The sequence below is a fragment of the Musa acuminata genome, chromosome BXJ1-4 (genome assembly GCF_036884655.1).
Source record: "Musa acuminata AAA Group cultivar baxijiao chromosome BXJ1-4, Cavendish_Baxijiao_AAA, whole genome shotgun sequence".
Lineage (NCBI taxonomy): Eukaryota > Viridiplantae > Streptophyta > Magnoliopsida > Zingiberales > Musaceae > Musa > Musa acuminata.
Window position 1 is genome coordinate 42,049,911 of NC_088330.1, and position 18,851 is coordinate 42,068,761.

The following is an 18,851-nucleotide window of genomic DNA, read 5'->3' on the forward strand; positions in this document are numbered from 1 at the left end:
GGTGAACAATGTGATGGGATCCTCCGTGAATTAGAACCTTTCAATGTGTTTTGTATGGTCGCGATCGTTCGATAGCCTTCATCGAGATTTGCGATGAGGTAGGAACCATTGGATTGAGCGTATGGAGATTTCAAGCAATAGAGAGTAACCCTACACTTATATGATTTCTCCGTATGGAGGTGTACGGTTCGATCCCTTTACGCATCTCAAAGCATGATGTACACAAATCTCGAAGTGTAATTTTTACTTTAATTCATAAAAACATAGAAAAATAATTATTATAAAAGCCATCCGGGAGTTGACAGATCAGCAGCTGAAGTCAAAGTCAACGTCGTCGTGTCGTTTCCCAGACTCATCGGGCGAGGGTCCGGGAACGCCCCGCCATCCGACTCGGAGGGCGGATTCTCTCCGACAGAGTTGGCCACGGCAAACTCCGGTCCTCGTATATAAACCGTCGATATATCAGGTCCCACCTGTCCTTTCCCGTATCAGCCGTAGATGATCAACGGGGTTCCGATCGCAACTGGAGGGGATACCGATCGAACCAACCCCCGGGCCCACTCCACTGTCGAGGGTATTTTAGTAATACTACGTTCGCTATCCCGCACCCATTTATTCTGTTCTTACTGATTTATAGTGCATAGTTCTTGGTGGTTTGGATCCGTTCCCCGACACCGTCCTGGCTGCCCGCCGGCCGATCCGCGGTTCCTCATCCTCGATCCCAAACACTTCTTCAAACCCTAACATCCGCTCCTGATTCGCAGGAAAAATCGATTCCTTTGGCCGGATTTCGTTGGAGTCTGATGGTATAAAGAGCATGGTAATGCTTCATCTTTTGCCTCCTCTTCAAGATTCGGCATACGTCGCTGTAATCTTATTATTTTTTTACCATGTCTTCTTAACTAGTTTGGTTGGACAGCTAGTTGGCTGACTGTTGTCTTATAGTTAGCAATCAGTCCAAGAAATTCCTGCATTTTTCTTTTGGTTGGGTCAGGTTTTGTCCATTTGGATGACCTTGCAAATCTTAGTTAGTTAGTTACATTACTTCGTCTTGATTGTGGAGTGAAAAATTGTTTTTCGGTGAATTTAGTTGTGATGGACGGTACATAAGGTTCATCAAAGCCCTAGCAAGTAATAAACAGAATCTCCGAGTTAGATGCTTAAAATTATTATGTTGAAACGCGAAATAGACAGAATGCTATGTATTTATGTATTCAGTTTTGAGGTTTTATTATATAGGTGATATTCAACCTTTGTGCAATACCATTCTCATAGGTCGTGATAGGTTGCTTGCCATTTGAACAGTGGGAAGATAGAAAATTCAGCAAAATTTGTCTTCTAAGGAATTGCTTATTAGTATCTTTCTCTATGGGCACAGATCTCGAAATTGCTGAAGACACGTTTTAGTTATGCACACCCTCATACAAGTTGTTAGATGGGATGTTGTAACCAATTGGTGAGGCATTGTAGAATACTGTGCTAACACTGGTGTGCCAGCAAAAAGACAGAATAAAAGACAAAAAAGGATTCAAGGAGTGAGATCACATTTAGTATTGAGGAGGTTCACACATCCAGTGAGATCACATTTTGCCACAAGGAAGCAAAGAAGAAAATGATCCAAGTCTTTGATGACTGTCTTAAAGGCAAGCAAGCTAGCTAGACACATTTTTATTACTTTCTTATTATATCAATCTTAACTCCTGAAGTGCTGAATTTAGTCAGCTCAATAGCTAGAACCTAGTGAAGGCTTCTTTTTTTAATACTTGTTAAGTCAATGCAGCTATACATAGGACTAAGTTTCTCTTCATAAGAATGCAGAAGATTGCTTTGGAATATATGCAAAAAATATTTGTTCATATGACATCACAATTAGACGCACAATGGTTGGAGAGTTGGAGGGCTAATGTCTCATAAGAAGCCAAAGACCACTCTCCTCCCAAAGGTGCCCTTTTCAGTCCATCCGAAAAGATAAGATTATGTAGGACCCATCCCAAAGTTGACAATTTTTCATTGGTTGGAGTACTCGTACCCATGATGACTAGTGATGGATTTCATCAGCTGATGCCTACCTTAGGACATGAAGAGACTCTAACCTCCAGTTGGAGGCCTTGCTAAGGCCACATTCAGTCCAACAGTAGTAAAGGTTAAAGGCACTTTCTAGGGTTCACCCTGGAAGTGCAAAAACTTGCAGGGCCTACCTAGAATAGAAAATTTCTTACAGTTCAGAGTACTCACATTGGTGATGGCTAGTGATGGATCTTGTTAGCCTATAACACTGATTTATGATTCTGTGGATAAACTGCCTAAGACATGTATGCTTCATGTATGATAAGAGCCTCAAGTTGCATGAAGAAATCAAGATGACCGAGTTTCATTTGTAGTCTAAAAGACATAAAACCATGAATTTTGGCCTGTAGGGACAAACAACAAGACATTAACCAAAAAAAATTTCTTTCATTAATTATGTGCATAGTTTATGTGTCAAGGTCCTTAATTAGTAAGATAACACAAAGATGAATAAATTAACGTAAGAACAAGAATATCATTTGCAATCTATTACAGAGCATATTGGACTTGATTTGAGTCCCAACATGACTTAATGAAGCCAAGTTCAGCTGCTTTTAGAAGATGGGATTTAAGAGGACTTCTTGTTCCTCTTCTGTACTTAATCAGTTCGGATGTGAAAGGGCAACTACTGGCTTCATTTGGTAACAAATAAATATGGAAACTAGCTCAGAAAGAAAGACCAGCAGTCCTATTGTATTTAATGGTCAGATTGGACATTGATTTGACCTGATAGATAAGGAAAGAACACTTGGGTCAACACCTAGAATGAGGATAATTTGCCTTGACCTGATATTTGAAGTCCACAATGTCAGGAAGGCGTAATAGACAGATGAAAATCAGCAGTTTCACTTCAATCATTCTCTGGTGGTCTTGGTGGGTAGGTGTTAATGTTCCTGAACCACAGAAATTAGATGTCGAAAACCGTCTTTACCTTCTGACGTGCATTGAAATTTCTTGATCCTTTGTTACATTCGGCAGGGTTTAATTTGTGGTTGGATAAGTGGGTGAGTAAATTGGTTATGATAATTTTGCTAAGGCCTAAACCTACACAAATTATCAGGTGACACTTAAACATGGTATATGGTTATCTGAGTTAGCAATAGATATTCTTCAATTGACTACCTTAATTACATCCAAAAGATCTCCATCCAGCCAAGAAAATTATTTATGTTTCAAGTATGAAATTATTTGAATAATTCTAGTGCTGTAATAACCAACATGCATGTTGAAATCATATGCTTACTCATCTTTCAAATTTTTATTAAATTATTTTCTTCTTAGATATTTTTAAATTTTGAAATATATAAAATGACATCCTAGTATGTGTCACCATCTAAATGCTAAACTTTGTTTAATGGTTGGACATTGAACCCTAATGTTTCTTTAAGAATGTTGACCATTTCCGAGGAAGAAACCGAGGAACCACTGCTCCATACTTTGGGTAATAGATGCCAAGTTCCTATCATCTGACGACAATCCAGGATGTGGATAATTATTCACTATATGTTTTACCATTTGATTTGTGACTTTCTTAATATGGTCATAAAGAACAATCCAGAAAGACTCCTGATAACAGAAGGTTTTCTAGCTGGGAACTAGAACATTGAATCTAGTATATGTGTCAGGTGAGGAACTAGAAGTTTGACAGTCAAATTCAAAGCACACTAGCTTCCTGAATAACTTTGACAAATGAAGTGACTATTTTATAATTGAAATTACCCATGTTGATGCAAAAGATGTTAAAATGTTCAGGCCCTGTCATAAAGCAAAAGAAAATTGTATGTTTCATTCTTGCAAAATGTTGTAAGTTTGTAACAACGTGTACAGTCATAGCATCACAAGTATTATAAGTGCTTTAGTTTGGCTTCTTGATGCTCTGCCATTTTTCTTAACAAATGATGAATTCAAGTTTATTCTTTCACAATGTTTCCTCATTGCAACAATGACTTTTGCAGGAAAGGGAAGCAAAAAAGGAAGCTTTCAGGAAGTATCTGGAATCAAGCGGGGTGCTTGATGCTCTCACTAAAGGTTTTCCTTTGTCTTATTGGATTCTTTTGATTATTTTTTATTCAAGATATTTTGGTAAACTGTAAGCAGTTGCCATGAGTAACCACCTTATCATTCCTTGTAGTTCTTGTTGCACTGTATGAAGAAAATGACAAGCCTTCATCTGCCTTAGAGTAAGTTCTCTGACCGTTTTCCTTAAAAACAGAAGAAAATTTGAATTGAAGAGCCAACCAAGTTTAGATTTTTTGGAAATTCTTTTTACATGACAAGTTTATTCAAAGCATTCTTTATGAACAGGATTGTTTTTTTGCTTTCCTTGTGTAGCATGGGCTACATTAACCAGGGATCAACTACTTTAGGCTTCAACTTTTGCTCCTAAGATATTCATAAGCTCTTTCTTCATGAATTAACTAACAATATAAAATTGCTGTCAGTTAATTTTGTCCATAGATGATTGCTTCAATGAACTTGAACTAGCAAAGTTTCTTCAGTTTCAGAAAGGAATTAGCATGTGGTGATAGCTTCTTATGACATTAACATCTTAGCAAATTAGCTGCTTTATTTCACTTTACTCTTTATTCTCAACCTCTTTCTGTGACAAGAATGACTCTGTTGCAAGGAATAACATAAGCTTGTGTTTTTCAAAGCATACAACAGAGCATGATATGACTGCCTTTTGTCAGGTTCGTCCAACAAAAGTTGGGTGGCCCATCAATTTCTGAATATGAAAAGCTACAAGCTGAAAAGTCAGATTTGCAATCGAAATATGATGAGCTCTTAGCAGCTCACAGAGAAACATGCAGAGAGGTCAGTTTTTTTATTATTGTTTTCCTGTGTAGTTTCTGGAAACTCCTTAATTTAACTTTTGAACTAGTCTATGTGAGGAAGATTAACTGGCTTCCTTAATCAATTTGGCATTCATCTAGTTGCAGTTTATGATTTGTATGATATCTTAAATGCTAGACAAGTTAAGTAATGATGATTCAGTCATACTAGGAAGAAAATCTATGATGGCCTCTCAATTTTTTCAAAAGGGGAAAACAAATAGTGGATATTGCCAAATTGCAGGAAAGAATTGATGTATTGAAAATAAAATATTTAGAGTAGATGCTTTCTTTTTGTTGTTCTGGTTGCCTCTACTGCATAACTTAGTTCTAAAATAGAATTAGGCAACCACGTGACTGGTTCAATTAGAGGGTTGGCTTGACATAGTGAGACCTATTTACTTATTCAGGTCTCCTAACTCCAGTGTTGACATGAGTCCAACAAATCTTTAAGATTTTTCTCGGAGTGGGCATGGCATGAGCAGTGAGACTTTCATATTTAAGGTCATATTTATAACTTGGGTAGTGATCTTTTTGCCATGTTAGTGTCTTGATAAATGACATTTCCATATAACAGACTTCAACATGCTAAGTTCTTTCGATTAAGTTGTCCCTTAAGAATCATGACATGGTAGGAGAATGCTAGTTCCAAGTATCCACTTTTGCCTTTTTTTTTTATGAATGTTACTTTCTCACTGCCACATCTATGTCAAATATCCAAGCAAGTCTACACAATCTAAAACCAATGTTTGCCTATCTCAAAGCAATCAGTAAACATCTCATTCTTTCTTTTAGGGTCATTTTTCATGCATCTATTGTATGAAGGGATCTTATTGGCACATTCCTGGTAGTTGCTGCATTGGGAGGTATTATATGTGCATAAACAAATCTTATTTGTGTTCTGACGAGATTAAACTTGGAAATCTCTCCATAGATTGTGACAGAAGTTCAAGAGTAGTAATCCAGAGACGTTTGCAATTTTACCTACAATGAGTTGAAGTGCTGAATGATAAGTGGACCTTCTTGCCACTAGAGAAAATCCTTTTATCTCATAGACACTCGGGAAAATCATGACCTTGAGTTCCACGATCTATGATGTGGCTAGTTTTTGTGTGATTCTTTATGGTTTTTCTTTCAATATCCAAAGAAAAATGGTCTAATTATCATGTTAGAGTTGCCATAAACATTAATAACTCGTATAGAGATCCTAACAAGCTAATTATGTAGAGGTTAACTCGTGTATAAAATAACACTTATATTTTTAAAAACATAATATATAAACTTTTCCCATCAAATTTGAGTTAACAGATGTTAGAGTCTGCTTACGTGGCATATTGATTTACAATAAATTATTAATATAATGACATGTATAATTTAAATCTAAAAAAGAGTTAAGCCTTATTTTAACCCTTGTGGTTTTGGTCATGGACCTTTTAAGCTCGTATGATTTACTCGTGTCTAAAATAACCTTTATATTTTAAAAAACGTAGCATGTAAACCAATTAGAGTCTGTTTACATAACATGTTGACTCACAATAAATCATTAATATAATAACACATATAATTTAATTTTTTTTTTTTAAATTAGGACCTCCATCAATGGCTAGAGGAGGTGTCATTGTAGAAGCGACCACCACCAACACCATCGACCCACTGCTGCTTAATAGGGTATCGTACGCACGCAACCTCTCCCGTGCTGACGACGAGCTCAAGAGCTTTCAGTCCTGCCTAATGTAGATGTGCGTCGGCCAGTCCAACGCTAGGCATGCAATGGTTTCCTGGTCCCTCTTCCTCCTCTTGGGCGTCTTCGTCCCCATCGCCACCCACTTCGTCCTCTCCTGTGCCCCCACATATCACGCCTACGATGTGGTGATCTAGCTCTCTCTCACCTCTGCCTTCGTCCGTCGCTTCCTCTTTCTCGATAAGCACGATGTAGCTACTAGTGGTCGTTTCCACGACGACGCCTCCTCCCGTCATTGATGGTGGTCTCAGTTTTTTTTTTAAATCAAATTACATATATCATTATATTAATGATTTATTGTGAGTCAGTATGTCATGTAAACAGACTTTAACGTCTGTTAATTCAGACTTGACGGAAGGAATTTATATGTTACGTTTTCAAAAATGTAAAGATTATTTTAGATACTAATAAACTATAAGAGTTAAAGATGTTCATAATCAAAACTATAGAAACTAGAATGGACCTTAACCAAGAGATATTTTTACATAATTATTTTATACTTCTAATATGCCTAGGGAAGCCAAGAAGTTAGTTTAATCTGCAACAATTTGTACAATATATGTATTTTCTTACGAGACAAAGACTGCATAAGCAAAGTAAATGTGCTTTGCAGAACATTCATAATGCAACTTTTATCATATGAACATTTGGAGGAAGATCACTCCTTAAAGAACTAGTGAATCCTCATTTATCAGCTACAACAACCATAAAAGCTGAAATTTCCCGGTCATTAGGGGTTGGCTACATATAAACAGTGTAGTTAAAAAAAAAAATATAGGCTTTTTCAGATAACAACCCATTCTTCGTTAACTGCCTTGACCTAAAATAGGGTTTAAGAGAAATGATATGTGGTATTTATGTTATTCATTGTGTGGCCTATGATATATTTCATTGTCATGTGATAATTTGCAGCTCGCGGATCTACGAAACTTGAAGTTGACAACATCGTCAAAGGAGAACACAGATGGAGATAAATTGAAAAATTGACTATGAACCTCCAGAGATGATTTATTTGTGAGTTTGAACAATAGATCACAGGAAAATAGAGAAACTGATTTCTTCGCAGAAGTACTGATATTGAATACTGTTCATCACTGATCTACCACGGATGGATTCTCAGATTCGATCTCTTCCCTGTTAATTGTTCTTTAATTTTAAAAGGAATGGAAATGGACACCTTTTATTTGCTAACTGGTTAATTTATCTGTGTCTTTATTTAGGGTTCTTGCACATAGAACCTCCTGTCTCTCATGTCGATAAGAAATGTGGCCTTAAAGGTTACTACTACTGCTTATGATATACCAATAATTTAACTATTGTGTTATCAGTCTTTTTGGCCAATGGACCAAAAATTGGATTACCAATTGACTCAAATCAACAGGTAACTCTCCATACGTAATATTAAGTCTGCATTGAACAAATAGTATGCTTCATCATAAAGTATATTCCTAAAATCTGGTACATGGGAGAATGAAATGTACCTTATCGATCTATATTCACTTATGGAGTCACTTCAAAATCTATAACAGGTTAACAATCCAGGAATAAAACCTGTGATAGAAGAGACGTTGGAAAATTTCATATATGATACAGATTGAGATAGGGTTACAATTGCTCCCATGCTGACTCGGAGATTGAAAAGAATTGGGTGGGTTTGTATACATGTACATATTTATTTGTGTTTAATAACTCTTTTAACACTATAAAAGTGCCAGCCAATGTGTTACTACTACATGGAAAACCAATAAACAAGCTTTGCCAAAGTGTCAATTTTGCTATAGGGTTAAAACATCAAAAAGGACCATTCCAGGAAGAGGAAGGTTGGCAGCTCAAGCGGATCATATATTGATTGTCAACCACAATTTGATTATAGAGATTTTGGTTCAGTGACCGCCATCCAAATAGTATCTTCTCTTACAGATCGAATGTAGGTGTTAGAAAAAGCCTGCTCAGTTCAAAGAGATGTGATGCCTAATAATCTTGATCGAGTCAGTTCATATCCATAATCCCTATATGCGGCAAAAGAGAACTCAACGGGCACATCCATCAATCACCCACATGGGCAAAATATAGACATCTGCAACTACTATTCAAGTGAACAATGTGTAGAGATCAAACTGAATAATTATAACACAAGCTGCACAAGTAACAATGAGAGTAGGTCCTCAGAAACCAAACCCTGCATTCAGAAGCAGCTTGGGTGATTGAAAGCAAATCCCAACTATAAAATTGTTGTTCAGCAACTGCAAAGTTCTAATGGTTAGGTATCAGGAACAAGATTCAAAAATGGATCCATCCCATCAATCTTCCAGCAAATATAGTTAGTCTTCTTGCTGCTCATCATCCTGTCTCAAATTGCATCCCAGGCTCACAAAACATAACCTGACCGAAACTTACCCATCAATGTACTAAATCAGCAGGACCAACTCCTAACAGCCTTCTAGGATATGATGGGGGATCGGTTGCGTCCTGATCATGCACGCACCAATAACCATACAGAAGCACCTAACAAGAACAGGCTGCTGTTTAGCAACTAAAAATCCACCAGAAAAAAGCATATTAAGTTGTGCAGATAATGCACAATGGATCACAGAGCTAAAATTTTCAAGATGAATTCTGTAGGGTCCACAGCAAATGGCCAGACTTGATCTTTACACAGTTAACATCACTGCTATGTTCCACAAGCAACCCTAAAATATGCATAAAGTCTTAAACCGTGAACATCAATAGCCAGCATCATAGGATGATGGGCGCCCACCCCTAGTTGGTCGATCATAAGGCCCAGGCCTGTCCCTGAAACTTCCACTGCCATCATAACGTGCAGGCCCACCAGCCCCATATCTTCCGCTGCCGCCACCACCACGTGGACCATCCCTCTCATAGCCACTGACACCTCTTGGCCCTCCATCTCTACTATAGCCACCACCACCACCACCACCACGAGGACCATCCCTATCATAGCTTCTCTCCCTGCTGTATCCATTCTGTGGGTAACGGTCAGGATGCTCTCCATACCTATCACCAGAAAAGCGATCCCTAGGAGGCCCATATCGATCATGATCAGAGTCATTGTCAAATCGATCACGACCACCACTATAACGACTGTCCCTGCTGTCAATACGATCTCGGTTCCCATAACGGCCTCCATCATAACGGTCATTGAAGCGATCTGGTCCCCCAATACGATCCCCACGGCCACGACCACCACCAAACTTGGGGCGAGAAGAGAAACGACCATCACTGCCTCCCCCAGCCAAAGGACAATCACGTGCCCAGTGTCCAAGTCGACCACACTTGAAGCATTCATCAGACCGCCCTGCAGGTGGTGGCCCATCGCCACCACGGTAATCACCTCTACCTCCCGACGTGTATCTCCCACCATTATATCCATAGGCAGAGTCATCTGTGGTCATCTTAGGCTGAGCCTTATTCACTGAAATGACACGTCCATCCAGCTCACGCTCATGCATCTCACTGATAGCATCCTCCACTGCATGTGGATCAGAGAATGTAACGAATCCAAATCCACGAGGACGGCCAGTATCTCTCTCCAGCATGATCTGCACACAGAAAGACAGCTAAGAACCAACAGCAATTATAATGAAGCAGCAGCTTCGACTGCTCTTATATACAACATACTGCACCAGTCTCGTCAGACAAACAAGTCACGATAATGGCATATAACATGAAACTGGAATTACACAAAGTAAATCTTAGTGGGGATATGTTTTTTTGTTCTTTCAACAGTAAAAAAAATTACATAATGGTTTATGACAAATATAGAAAAAATGTTAAGTGGAAACCTAATGACTGAAGAACCATGTTGTACTGCATAAATACCTACAGAATTAGAGAGTTGAACCAACAGATAATCTTTGTTTGAATAGAAATAATATCTAATGCTATTTGAATCCATAAAGGTCCTTTTAAGACCAAAAAGTGACAATTGACAAGAATGCTACAAAAAAATGTTACAAGAGTGCTTTCTACAGACCATATCACAGCATAAAAAATGAATCTGACGTAAGAAATGATAAGATTTATCAAAAATATAGAGAGGGGAAAAACTAAACAATTCTAATTTACCTCTTAAGGCAAATTGCAGTACTCACCAACATCATTATACTTCAATTCCCAATCCAAACAAGTTGACGAGAGAAATTTAGATGTAAAAATATTCTTTCAATGTTTCATATACATCTTTCTGTCTTATCATACATACTTCCATTATTAGTTTTCTTAAATATTTTGTACATAAACCTTTGTAATAGACTTCATACATAAAAACTTTTATCATTACCTAGTGTGCCTTTATGTACATCATATGTTTATGTACATCATATGTAGAAATATTATGTTATGTTTCATAATTTACAATGGTAAAAAGTTGTGATATCCTACTTGGTTCATAAAACAAATATGTAAAGGGAATTGGCTATTCCATCGTACAACAGACTCAGAAGCTGCAAGAGACATCAAGACTATTCATGACAAACAATTAAAAAGGAGACACTAATGAAGGAAGTGAATAATCATTTTATAACAGCAATACGGATCTCATGTTCATCTCACATGAAAAAAGATCATGACATAAAACCCATAATTTGAATGTAGCAGAAGCATCTTAACAATTAATTAAGCAATGGTGACACAAAGGTTCATACAAAAGCAAGTTCAGTAATGATGATTGGAGTGGAACAACCCACCCTCTAACTTGTTCAGACAGTGCTACTAAGTCACTGACAAAAAGAAGATGCTATTCAAAATGATGATATTAAGAAGCTATCATCACCAGGTAAAGATTTTTTTTCTTTCATTACAAAAAAATAAGGAGTTAAATATGAATCATTAGAGGCAGAAGGTCCTACTCTTAAACAGAAACAATCAGAAGATTAAAAGAATTATATGCATGACAAGCAGACACAGACGAACATAATGCAGAAAGCAAATTGTAAGTTCTCTTTTAACTATTTGTAGAAGATGAATGTAAGTTGCCATCCACATGAAGTATACCCACCCAGAAAAACCAAGATAATGTTTGTAGACACGAAAATCTATAATCCTAGAGCATAAATTGTGCTTTATAGCAATTGTAGATATAAGCTGTGGCATCAACAAATTAGACTTACCAAAGAAAAAGAAACATGATTACATCCAAATTTATATTCTATGATGGTACTCTTACCTGATAGCAACAGAATGTACGATGATGTAAACACCATGTTACTCATCCAGACATCTCACTGTGATCTTTGTATTATGAGTCACAATCTACCATGACCAAAGTAATCCATACTGGTAAATTTTCATACATCTGACATGCAAAATATTCAGCAAATAGTAAAATCTTCATCTTACATCCTAAAGAAAACCGTGTTACCAGTGAAATGCAACCAAAGAATAACAGATGAAACAAAACGGTTTCTTTCACGTGATCATTGGCAAATTTGATGTTGCAAATACATCAATCAACTCACTCAGATGACACGCTATTGTATGGTAAGTTAACACTTCATCAAATCATAAATTCTTTTGACACCTTTCCAATCTTGCAACACATCAATCAATTCACTCAGATGGCACACTACCGATATGGTAAGTTAACACTTCACCAAATCAGAAAGTGAAATTCTTTAAACACCTTTCCATTCCTTAACATGAGATCTTCCCAAACAGTGAAAGGAACAAACTCAGAAACAACTGCCTGAACAAACTGGCTCAAATATCTCAATTGATAAATCTTCCAACTGGCCTATATTAGCATGACATCTCGTGGTTAAAAAAACCACTGCTGCTAACAGAAAACAACTGCAGCAACCCACAAAGCACTTTGTAAAGAATCAATCAAATGCATTAAGAGTTAAACAGCTCTGAAGATACATTCAGATCTCTCAATTGATCAAAGAAGAAGCCAGCGAAAAGGAAACTTTGGCATTACGAAGGACCAGCTTCAGAGAAACTTTTACAATCAGAGGGCACCAGAACTTGTCCGAACTCTGAACTAGTGATGTACAATGTAAAAAATAATGCTGATATCACATCCATGAATTAAGCTTTTGGTTTCCTCCACCAGTCACTATTGGCCCACAAGAATAGATAAACTGCTGATTAAACCATTCACTCATCTAATACATATATTCTGACAGAAGGTGTATGGAAAAGGAAGAAAGCTGAAACAAATTAATGGCATCTGTGTATTATAAGACACCACATAACCAGCTATAAGCCAATTATGCAAGGAACAAAGGATCCAAGAGATAAAAAGAATCCAACGTAAGATGCACAAGACAATGAGAAAAGAAGCTTAAGCATGACTCAGACAAGCAGCAGTTTTTTCTGCTTGAGAAGTATCCTATAAGTCTAGAGCTTGAAATGGTTAGGGCACAAATCCAGATGCCAATAACAGAATCCATCTGACAAATTGTACAACTCAACATCTGTTCCATTTGCTTCTTTTTCTCTTATAACAATGCCCCATTTCACCATAGACCAAAAATCACATAAAAAATACAGCAAAAGAAGATAACCATTCAATTTCCAAAACTAGTGAAATTTCACATGGACCTATTAGTTTCATGATCTAAAATGGTCACCAAGAAGGTAGAGTTCTCTATTTGCCAACTTGTGTCTGAAGCATCTGAGGCAAGTAGGTCAATCTCCCCCCTGGCAGTTTTTTTTTCAGCTTAGAATGCAAAACAGCTTTAGAAGGTCAATATTAGGTCATATTTGGTGGCAAACCTTTTGGAGAGGCTTCTTAGTTTTAAGTTGTGCTGCTGATATTCATGAGGAAAGTATTGAACAACAAGATCATTAAAAAGAAAAAACATCAGCAAATGGTGCAAATACAGATGCAATCTCTGTGCTTGTCTACATGCCAAGTCTGCATCCCTCTCTAAATAATAAAGCTCAGAAACCCTGGTGCACATTGCACAGATGGACGTATGAGAAATTTTAAAGCCATCATCCAATCCTGCCAATATCTCACTCTCAAATTAAGCAATTAACAGGCATCATGAAATTTCGTCTAGAAAATACTTGCACTGAATTGCTCAGAAGAAATATCAGAGACCAACAGATTTCTGACAAGGTACTGAGGCCAGTCATATCAAGAAAGAATCGAGCATGAACCTGAATCTTGGCAGAATGCATTCTTTTCTCCCTCCTGATGTATAACACTGGTTGCCAATAAGTAATCCAAGAAAACTAGTCAAATTCATCCACTCTACACTTTTAATTCAAAGTTATCAATTAAGCAACTTACTGAACTAAACAGGTCTGGCACTAGAACTAGAAGCTTCTTTTGGTAATCTGTTACACGGTGCAATGAACACTAAATTACATGCCTATTCTCGGCATTTTCCTAACATGCTGCACAATGTTATACTCAAACACAAATATAGCTGAGACCCAAACAATCCAGCGAATGACAATCCAGCAAACAGTTTATTACATATACTCCTCTTCATTCAGTATTCTGGCCAACAAGGAAGCACCTCATTAAACGAGAAGCCTACATGATCACTAAGAGCAGTCAAAGCAATTTCTCTTATAAAAGGTTTCATAAAAGGGGCAAACTATCAAATATGACATTGATGAAGAATATCTATCAATGCCACAAGACAAACAATCCAACCCAAGGTATCTCTTCCAGGCTACTGAGGATTGACTCTTCTATATAAGAATTTCAAGCCTCAAAAAAGCAACTAATCACTGAGATGTAACCTCAACCAGCAACAAGTCATAAATGCATGAGGTGTCCCTTGTTAGTTAAAATGATGAACGCAAAATAACAGCATCAAACAGCAGTCTCCTCCAAAGGGACTAGACCTGGCAAGTGTCTATGGCTGCCCAGATAAAAAGAACAAACAACCTTTGTTTCATGCTGCCCAGATCTGTTGCATAGATATTGAACAAATATTGATAGCCACACAGAGCTGAGCAACCAATGGCATCTCACCATGCCCATATACATTGTCAGCCGGAAGCACACAAGGAAAAAAAAACCAGGGAGTCAATGACGATAACAAAAATAAGGATACAATAAACTAGCATAAAATATAGAAATGCACATGAAAAGATGCAACAAAGATGCTATTTTCACAGGAAGGAATGCAAACTGCCAGGACCTGCTCAATCTAACTGGTATTTACCAGTCTAGGCATGAACCGTCCCCAAATTTCCTAAAGACCCTGAGTTAGGGCAATCCAGTCCCGCCTGCGCTTAAGGGGGATCGCGTCTCCCACTCATGTCCGAATGATTCACTAATCTTAAAACACTTGCTTCAATTATTTTCTCTAAAAAGATGAATACAACAAAATTTGTAATGTCAATCAAATATTTCTCTAAACACCTTCAGCTTCCATCCAAGTTTCACAACATCAGATGTATCATAAGGAAAGCCTAAATCAATTGCCAAAAATATTGAAGGATGAGGGAGAGATCTATACTTGGGCCTCGATAACCTTCCCGAAGCGGCTGAACTCTGCCTCCAACCGCCGCTCTGTGGTGTCCCACGACAAGCCTCCCACAAAAATCCGGTTCTCTTCCTTCGCCGACATCTCCACTAGAAAACTTACCTCCAAAGATTCTACATAAGAGAACAACAAAACCCAAAAAAAGAGACTGATCAAAAAGAACCCTAGAAATCCGTCGGAAACACAAAGATCCAAACCAAATAGGTCGATCCCCCTCTGGAATCCACCGGAAACTGAAGAAGCCGACACCCTACCGAAAAGAGGAGCGACCGCGGCAGAAACCCTAAGGGGCCGATTTGAGACCGTGAGAAAAGGTGTCGAGTAGATCAAAGGCAGTTGCGATAGGATGCCTCGCGGTATGTGTTTAATCTTAAGGTGTTTCACAAATCTGACGGTTTATGATTCGGCTTCGGGTCCTGATCATGTTCGGATTTAACCACTTAGATTTGCTCCACGTTGACTCGATCTAAATCCATTCTCACTGTTGACTATTTTTGCTAATTTTTATGTATTTTTTGCTTACTTTTCAGCTACAGATAATAGCATCAGATTGTCTCGGTGCTCAGTCGTCTACAGAATATATATATATATATATATATATATATATATATATATATATATATATATATATATATAATGTTAGTCGTATAATCGAATCAATACGATACATATACTATACGATATAATTAAGAAAAAGTCAATAATTAAAATATCGATCATCTATATCGCCTGCAAACATTTTTTTAAATTCAATCTTAAACTTCAAAATATATTTGAAGATCAATTGTCAATCCTATGCTATCGACCATAAAACCAATACCATAAAAATGTAAACAACAACAAGAATGTTAATTATACCTTTCTTATTTGATGTGTAAAGGTGGGTTTATTCCCTCGCTTTTGGAAGTAAAAATAACATTCCATCGGTCTTTGTTTTCGCCAACAAAGCATCATTTTCTCTCTCTACGGAGTTGAATAAAGTGTCATCTTTGATTCTGTAAACTTTGTTCTCTGCTGGTTGAACTTCTTCGAATGGCTGCCTGGACGAAGAGCTGGGGATTTCTTGGAGGAAGGAGAAGGCATCCAAAACCAAAGGAAAAGAGAAAGAGAAAGCGGACGGCGGGTAGCCTACTCGAGAAAGCTCCCGCCTCACTACCAACTCCTCTATATAATGCTACCGATCTCGACGTTCAGAATCCACCCTAGCAGCTGAGTCTTCTTCCTCTTCTTCTTCCTCTATCGATGGCCATGGCTGCGGCGTCCTCCCTTGTTCTCGCTGGTCCCTCTTCGCTCCTTTCCGGCCAAGCTCTGAGGCCCACGCAACGCCATCCCTCGACGGTGGCGCTTCCGTCGCCGTCTTGCCGTCGCCGGCTTCGGATATCGGCTGAGGCGGCGCCGCAGGGCACTGGGGAAGGCACTGAGAAGACCGACGCCATCAACGTCCGCTTCGAAAAGGATGGTAATAAGCAGCACGAAGCCAGCGCCATCGACCGGCAGCCTCGGCGGTGGGCCTTCGACGTCTCACCCCTCGGTAAGCGTCCGTACGATGACCACTTCTTATACTGACGTTGCATGAGTGTTTGTGTCTCTTTAACGACTGTAGGCGATAGTATCAAGCATGAGTTCGCTTGATCTAATCTCTCACAGACATGAAGGGATATTAAATGAACAATTTTTCCTTGGATTAGACGAGAGATGACATGAATTCAAGGAGAAACTTCTCCGCTTAAACCACTAAAAGAACAGCCAAAATTATGGTTTATGTCACGCGTTTCTCATGCATTGCAACACACTGTCAGCTCGTGATATGTTTGAACATGTGTTTTGGAGCGCCAATAGCTTTGGTAGATACGATGTCGCCCATGTGGACGATGAAGAGGATGCTGGAGACGATGGAACGGCTCTTCCAGGAATCCATGTCATTGCCGGGGAGCAGCGTGGTGGAGATGAGGCGTCCATTGGAGATAAAGGAGACCGATGACGAGATCAGGCTAAGGTTCGACATGCCGGGGCTGTCCAAGGACGACGTGAAGGTGTCGGTGGAGGGGGACATGCTGCTGATCAAGGGGGAGAACAAGGTCAAGGAGGAGGGCGCCGGGTGGAGCTCCGCCTCCTACCACATGCGCTTCATGCTCCCCGACAACTGCGACAAGCAGGCGGTGAAGGCGGAGCTCAGGAACGGGGTTCTGCTTGTGGCCGTCCCGAAGACGAAGACGGATCGCAAGGTCTTGAATGTTGAGATCCTGTGATGCCAGTAGCTCTTTCTTCTCGGATGTGTGTGTGCTTGTTTGGACTTCGCTTATGGTTGTTTATGTCTGCCATGTTTCAGTTTGTGTGTGTGTTTCTGCTCTGCAATAATCAGAATAACATTTTATATTAAGTTTATGACTGCCATTCTTTTCTATGTTTTCTTGTGATCCTCTAAAGCTGAACTGATGATAGCATCAAAATCTTTGCTATTGAAACAAATACAAATTTAAGTTGGAATAAGTCTTCATATTAATCAAACCTCTCATCTGCATATCCAAAACTAAGCTACATATAAATATGAAGGGGGAAAGGCCTCCCAATTACTACAGAAATAATACAATTCTATTTAGGAAGTTGAATCTCTAAACCTTAAACAACTCCCAGACAACCATGTCATAGGCCTTATCTAACAAAGATTCCATGTATCTATCTTGTGCTTCCTTGCGCATCTGAACATGATTCTCAACCTGCTTTCAAGAGAGAGGAAATTTTAGGCACATCACAGTAAGATGGATAAAGCAGTCAATTTTTGCATGGTTAAGATGAGGATTCTGCAATTGCTATGCTAGGAATGTTCATGTAGTATTATTATCTCTCAACAAAAGCAAGAAATGCAGATAAATATTTACCTGCATCTTTTTCAGGGCTCTTCTGCTAGTTCCTGTCTGACTTGATTCCGCTGAACAGATTTCCTTTCCCCTACACATTTATTACCTGAAGTAAGACGAAGTATTTAATGTTCATTCTTATGTTCATGAAACAAGCAGAACTACTCTATCATCTTACTTGGTGGCATGAGTGGGGAAAATAATGGGGAACAGGGTTCCATTTTTCATGAATTCATGTTGTTGTCCAAAGCTGCTCCATGTAAAAGATTAGGGTTTGAAGGTTCCTTGTAATGAAATCATTTGTTTCTTAAGCAGACCAAATAATCTACTGAATGAAGAAACAGTTCAAGCAAATTCTACCATACTCTGCTTTCTTCCTTCCTTCATCCTTGTGCTGATAATAAGCAGTTCTATACTTCTGATATTGCAAATATAAGCATGCTTCAGAATTAATGACTGCAATAGCTTATATGATACATTTACTTATTATTTGAGCAATGATGCACAAGGACCAAATTAAGGATCACATAAATACCTGTAGGTGACTTTTTATATGGTTAAGAGTAAGGCCACAAACTCCCATCCTTTCCATTGCCTGTATGATGGCTGTGGGCTTTGCATCTGCAGTTTCATCACAATTCCCAAGTTTAACTTTGATGGATGTCTTTGAAGAATGACAAAGATGTGTATAGAACCCAAATTGTTATGTTTATACAATATCCTGTCCTCCACATATTCTTGCTATTGAACTTTAGCTGTGATTGGAAAAAGGTTGAGCTTATATGTTGTCCTGTTTGATCATAAATCTGCACTGTGTCATCATCCTCAGAGTTGAGCTTATGCAACTCTTACTGATAAGACTCTTTGGTCTTGATCTAGA

The 18,851-nt window shown here is 38.4% G+C and overlaps 3 protein-coding genes across 6 annotated transcripts; 2 read left to right on the plus strand and 1 right to left on the minus strand.

Moving 5' to 3' along the window:
• The first annotated feature begins 641 nt into the window (after positions 1-641).
• On the plus strand, positions 642-7,830 carry LOC135672652 (uncharacterized). Of its 2 annotated transcripts, XM_065181150.1 has the most exons (6): positions 642-820; positions 4,023-4,095; positions 4,199-4,247; positions 4,758-4,881; positions 5,694-5,764; positions 7,552-7,830. In XM_065181150.1, the coding sequence occupies exons 1-6, from the start codon at positions 818-820 to the stop codon at positions 7,571-7,573; spliced, it is 342 nt and encodes a 113-aa protein (XP_065037222.1). In that variant the 5' UTR covers positions 642-817; the 3' UTR covers positions 7,574-7,830. The 2 variants fall into 2 exon arrangements, with proteins under 2 accessions (XP_065037222.1, XP_065037223.1); XM_065181151.1 differs by lacking the exon at positions 5,694-5,764.
• A 1,368-nt stretch (positions 7,831-9,198) lies between these two features.
• Positions 9,199-15,460, minus strand: LOC135581178 (glycine-rich RNA-binding protein RZ1C-like). Of its 3 annotated transcripts, none has more exons than XM_065179972.1 (3): positions 15,368-15,460; positions 15,087-15,226; positions 9,199-10,199 (listed from the first exon to the last, which is right to left on the minus strand). In XM_065179972.1, exons 2-3 carry the CDS (start codon positions 15,195-15,197, stop codon positions 9,363-9,365), a joined length of 948 nt encoding a protein of 315 aa, XP_065036044.1. In that variant the 5' UTR covers positions 15,198-15,226; positions 15,368-15,460; the 3' UTR covers positions 9,199-9,362. The 3 variants fall into 3 exon arrangements, with proteins under 3 accessions (XP_065036044.1, XP_065036045.1, XP_065036046.1); XM_065179973.1 differs by having other exon boundaries at positions 15,311-15,400; XM_065179974.1 differs by lacking the exons at positions 15,087-15,226; positions 15,368-15,460 and adding an exon at positions 11,825-15,079.
• An 842-nt stretch (positions 15,461-16,302) lies between these two features.
• On the plus strand, positions 16,303-17,498 carry LOC135672653 (small heat shock protein, chloroplastic-like). Its single transcript, XM_065181152.1, has 2 exons — positions 16,303-16,644; positions 16,953-17,498. The coding sequence occupies exons 1-2, from the start codon at positions 16,356-16,358 to the stop codon at positions 17,360-17,362; spliced, it is 699 nt and encodes a 232-aa protein (XP_065037224.1). The 5' UTR covers positions 16,303-16,355; the 3' UTR covers positions 17,363-17,498.
• Positions 17,499-18,851: the final 1,353 nt, after the last annotated feature.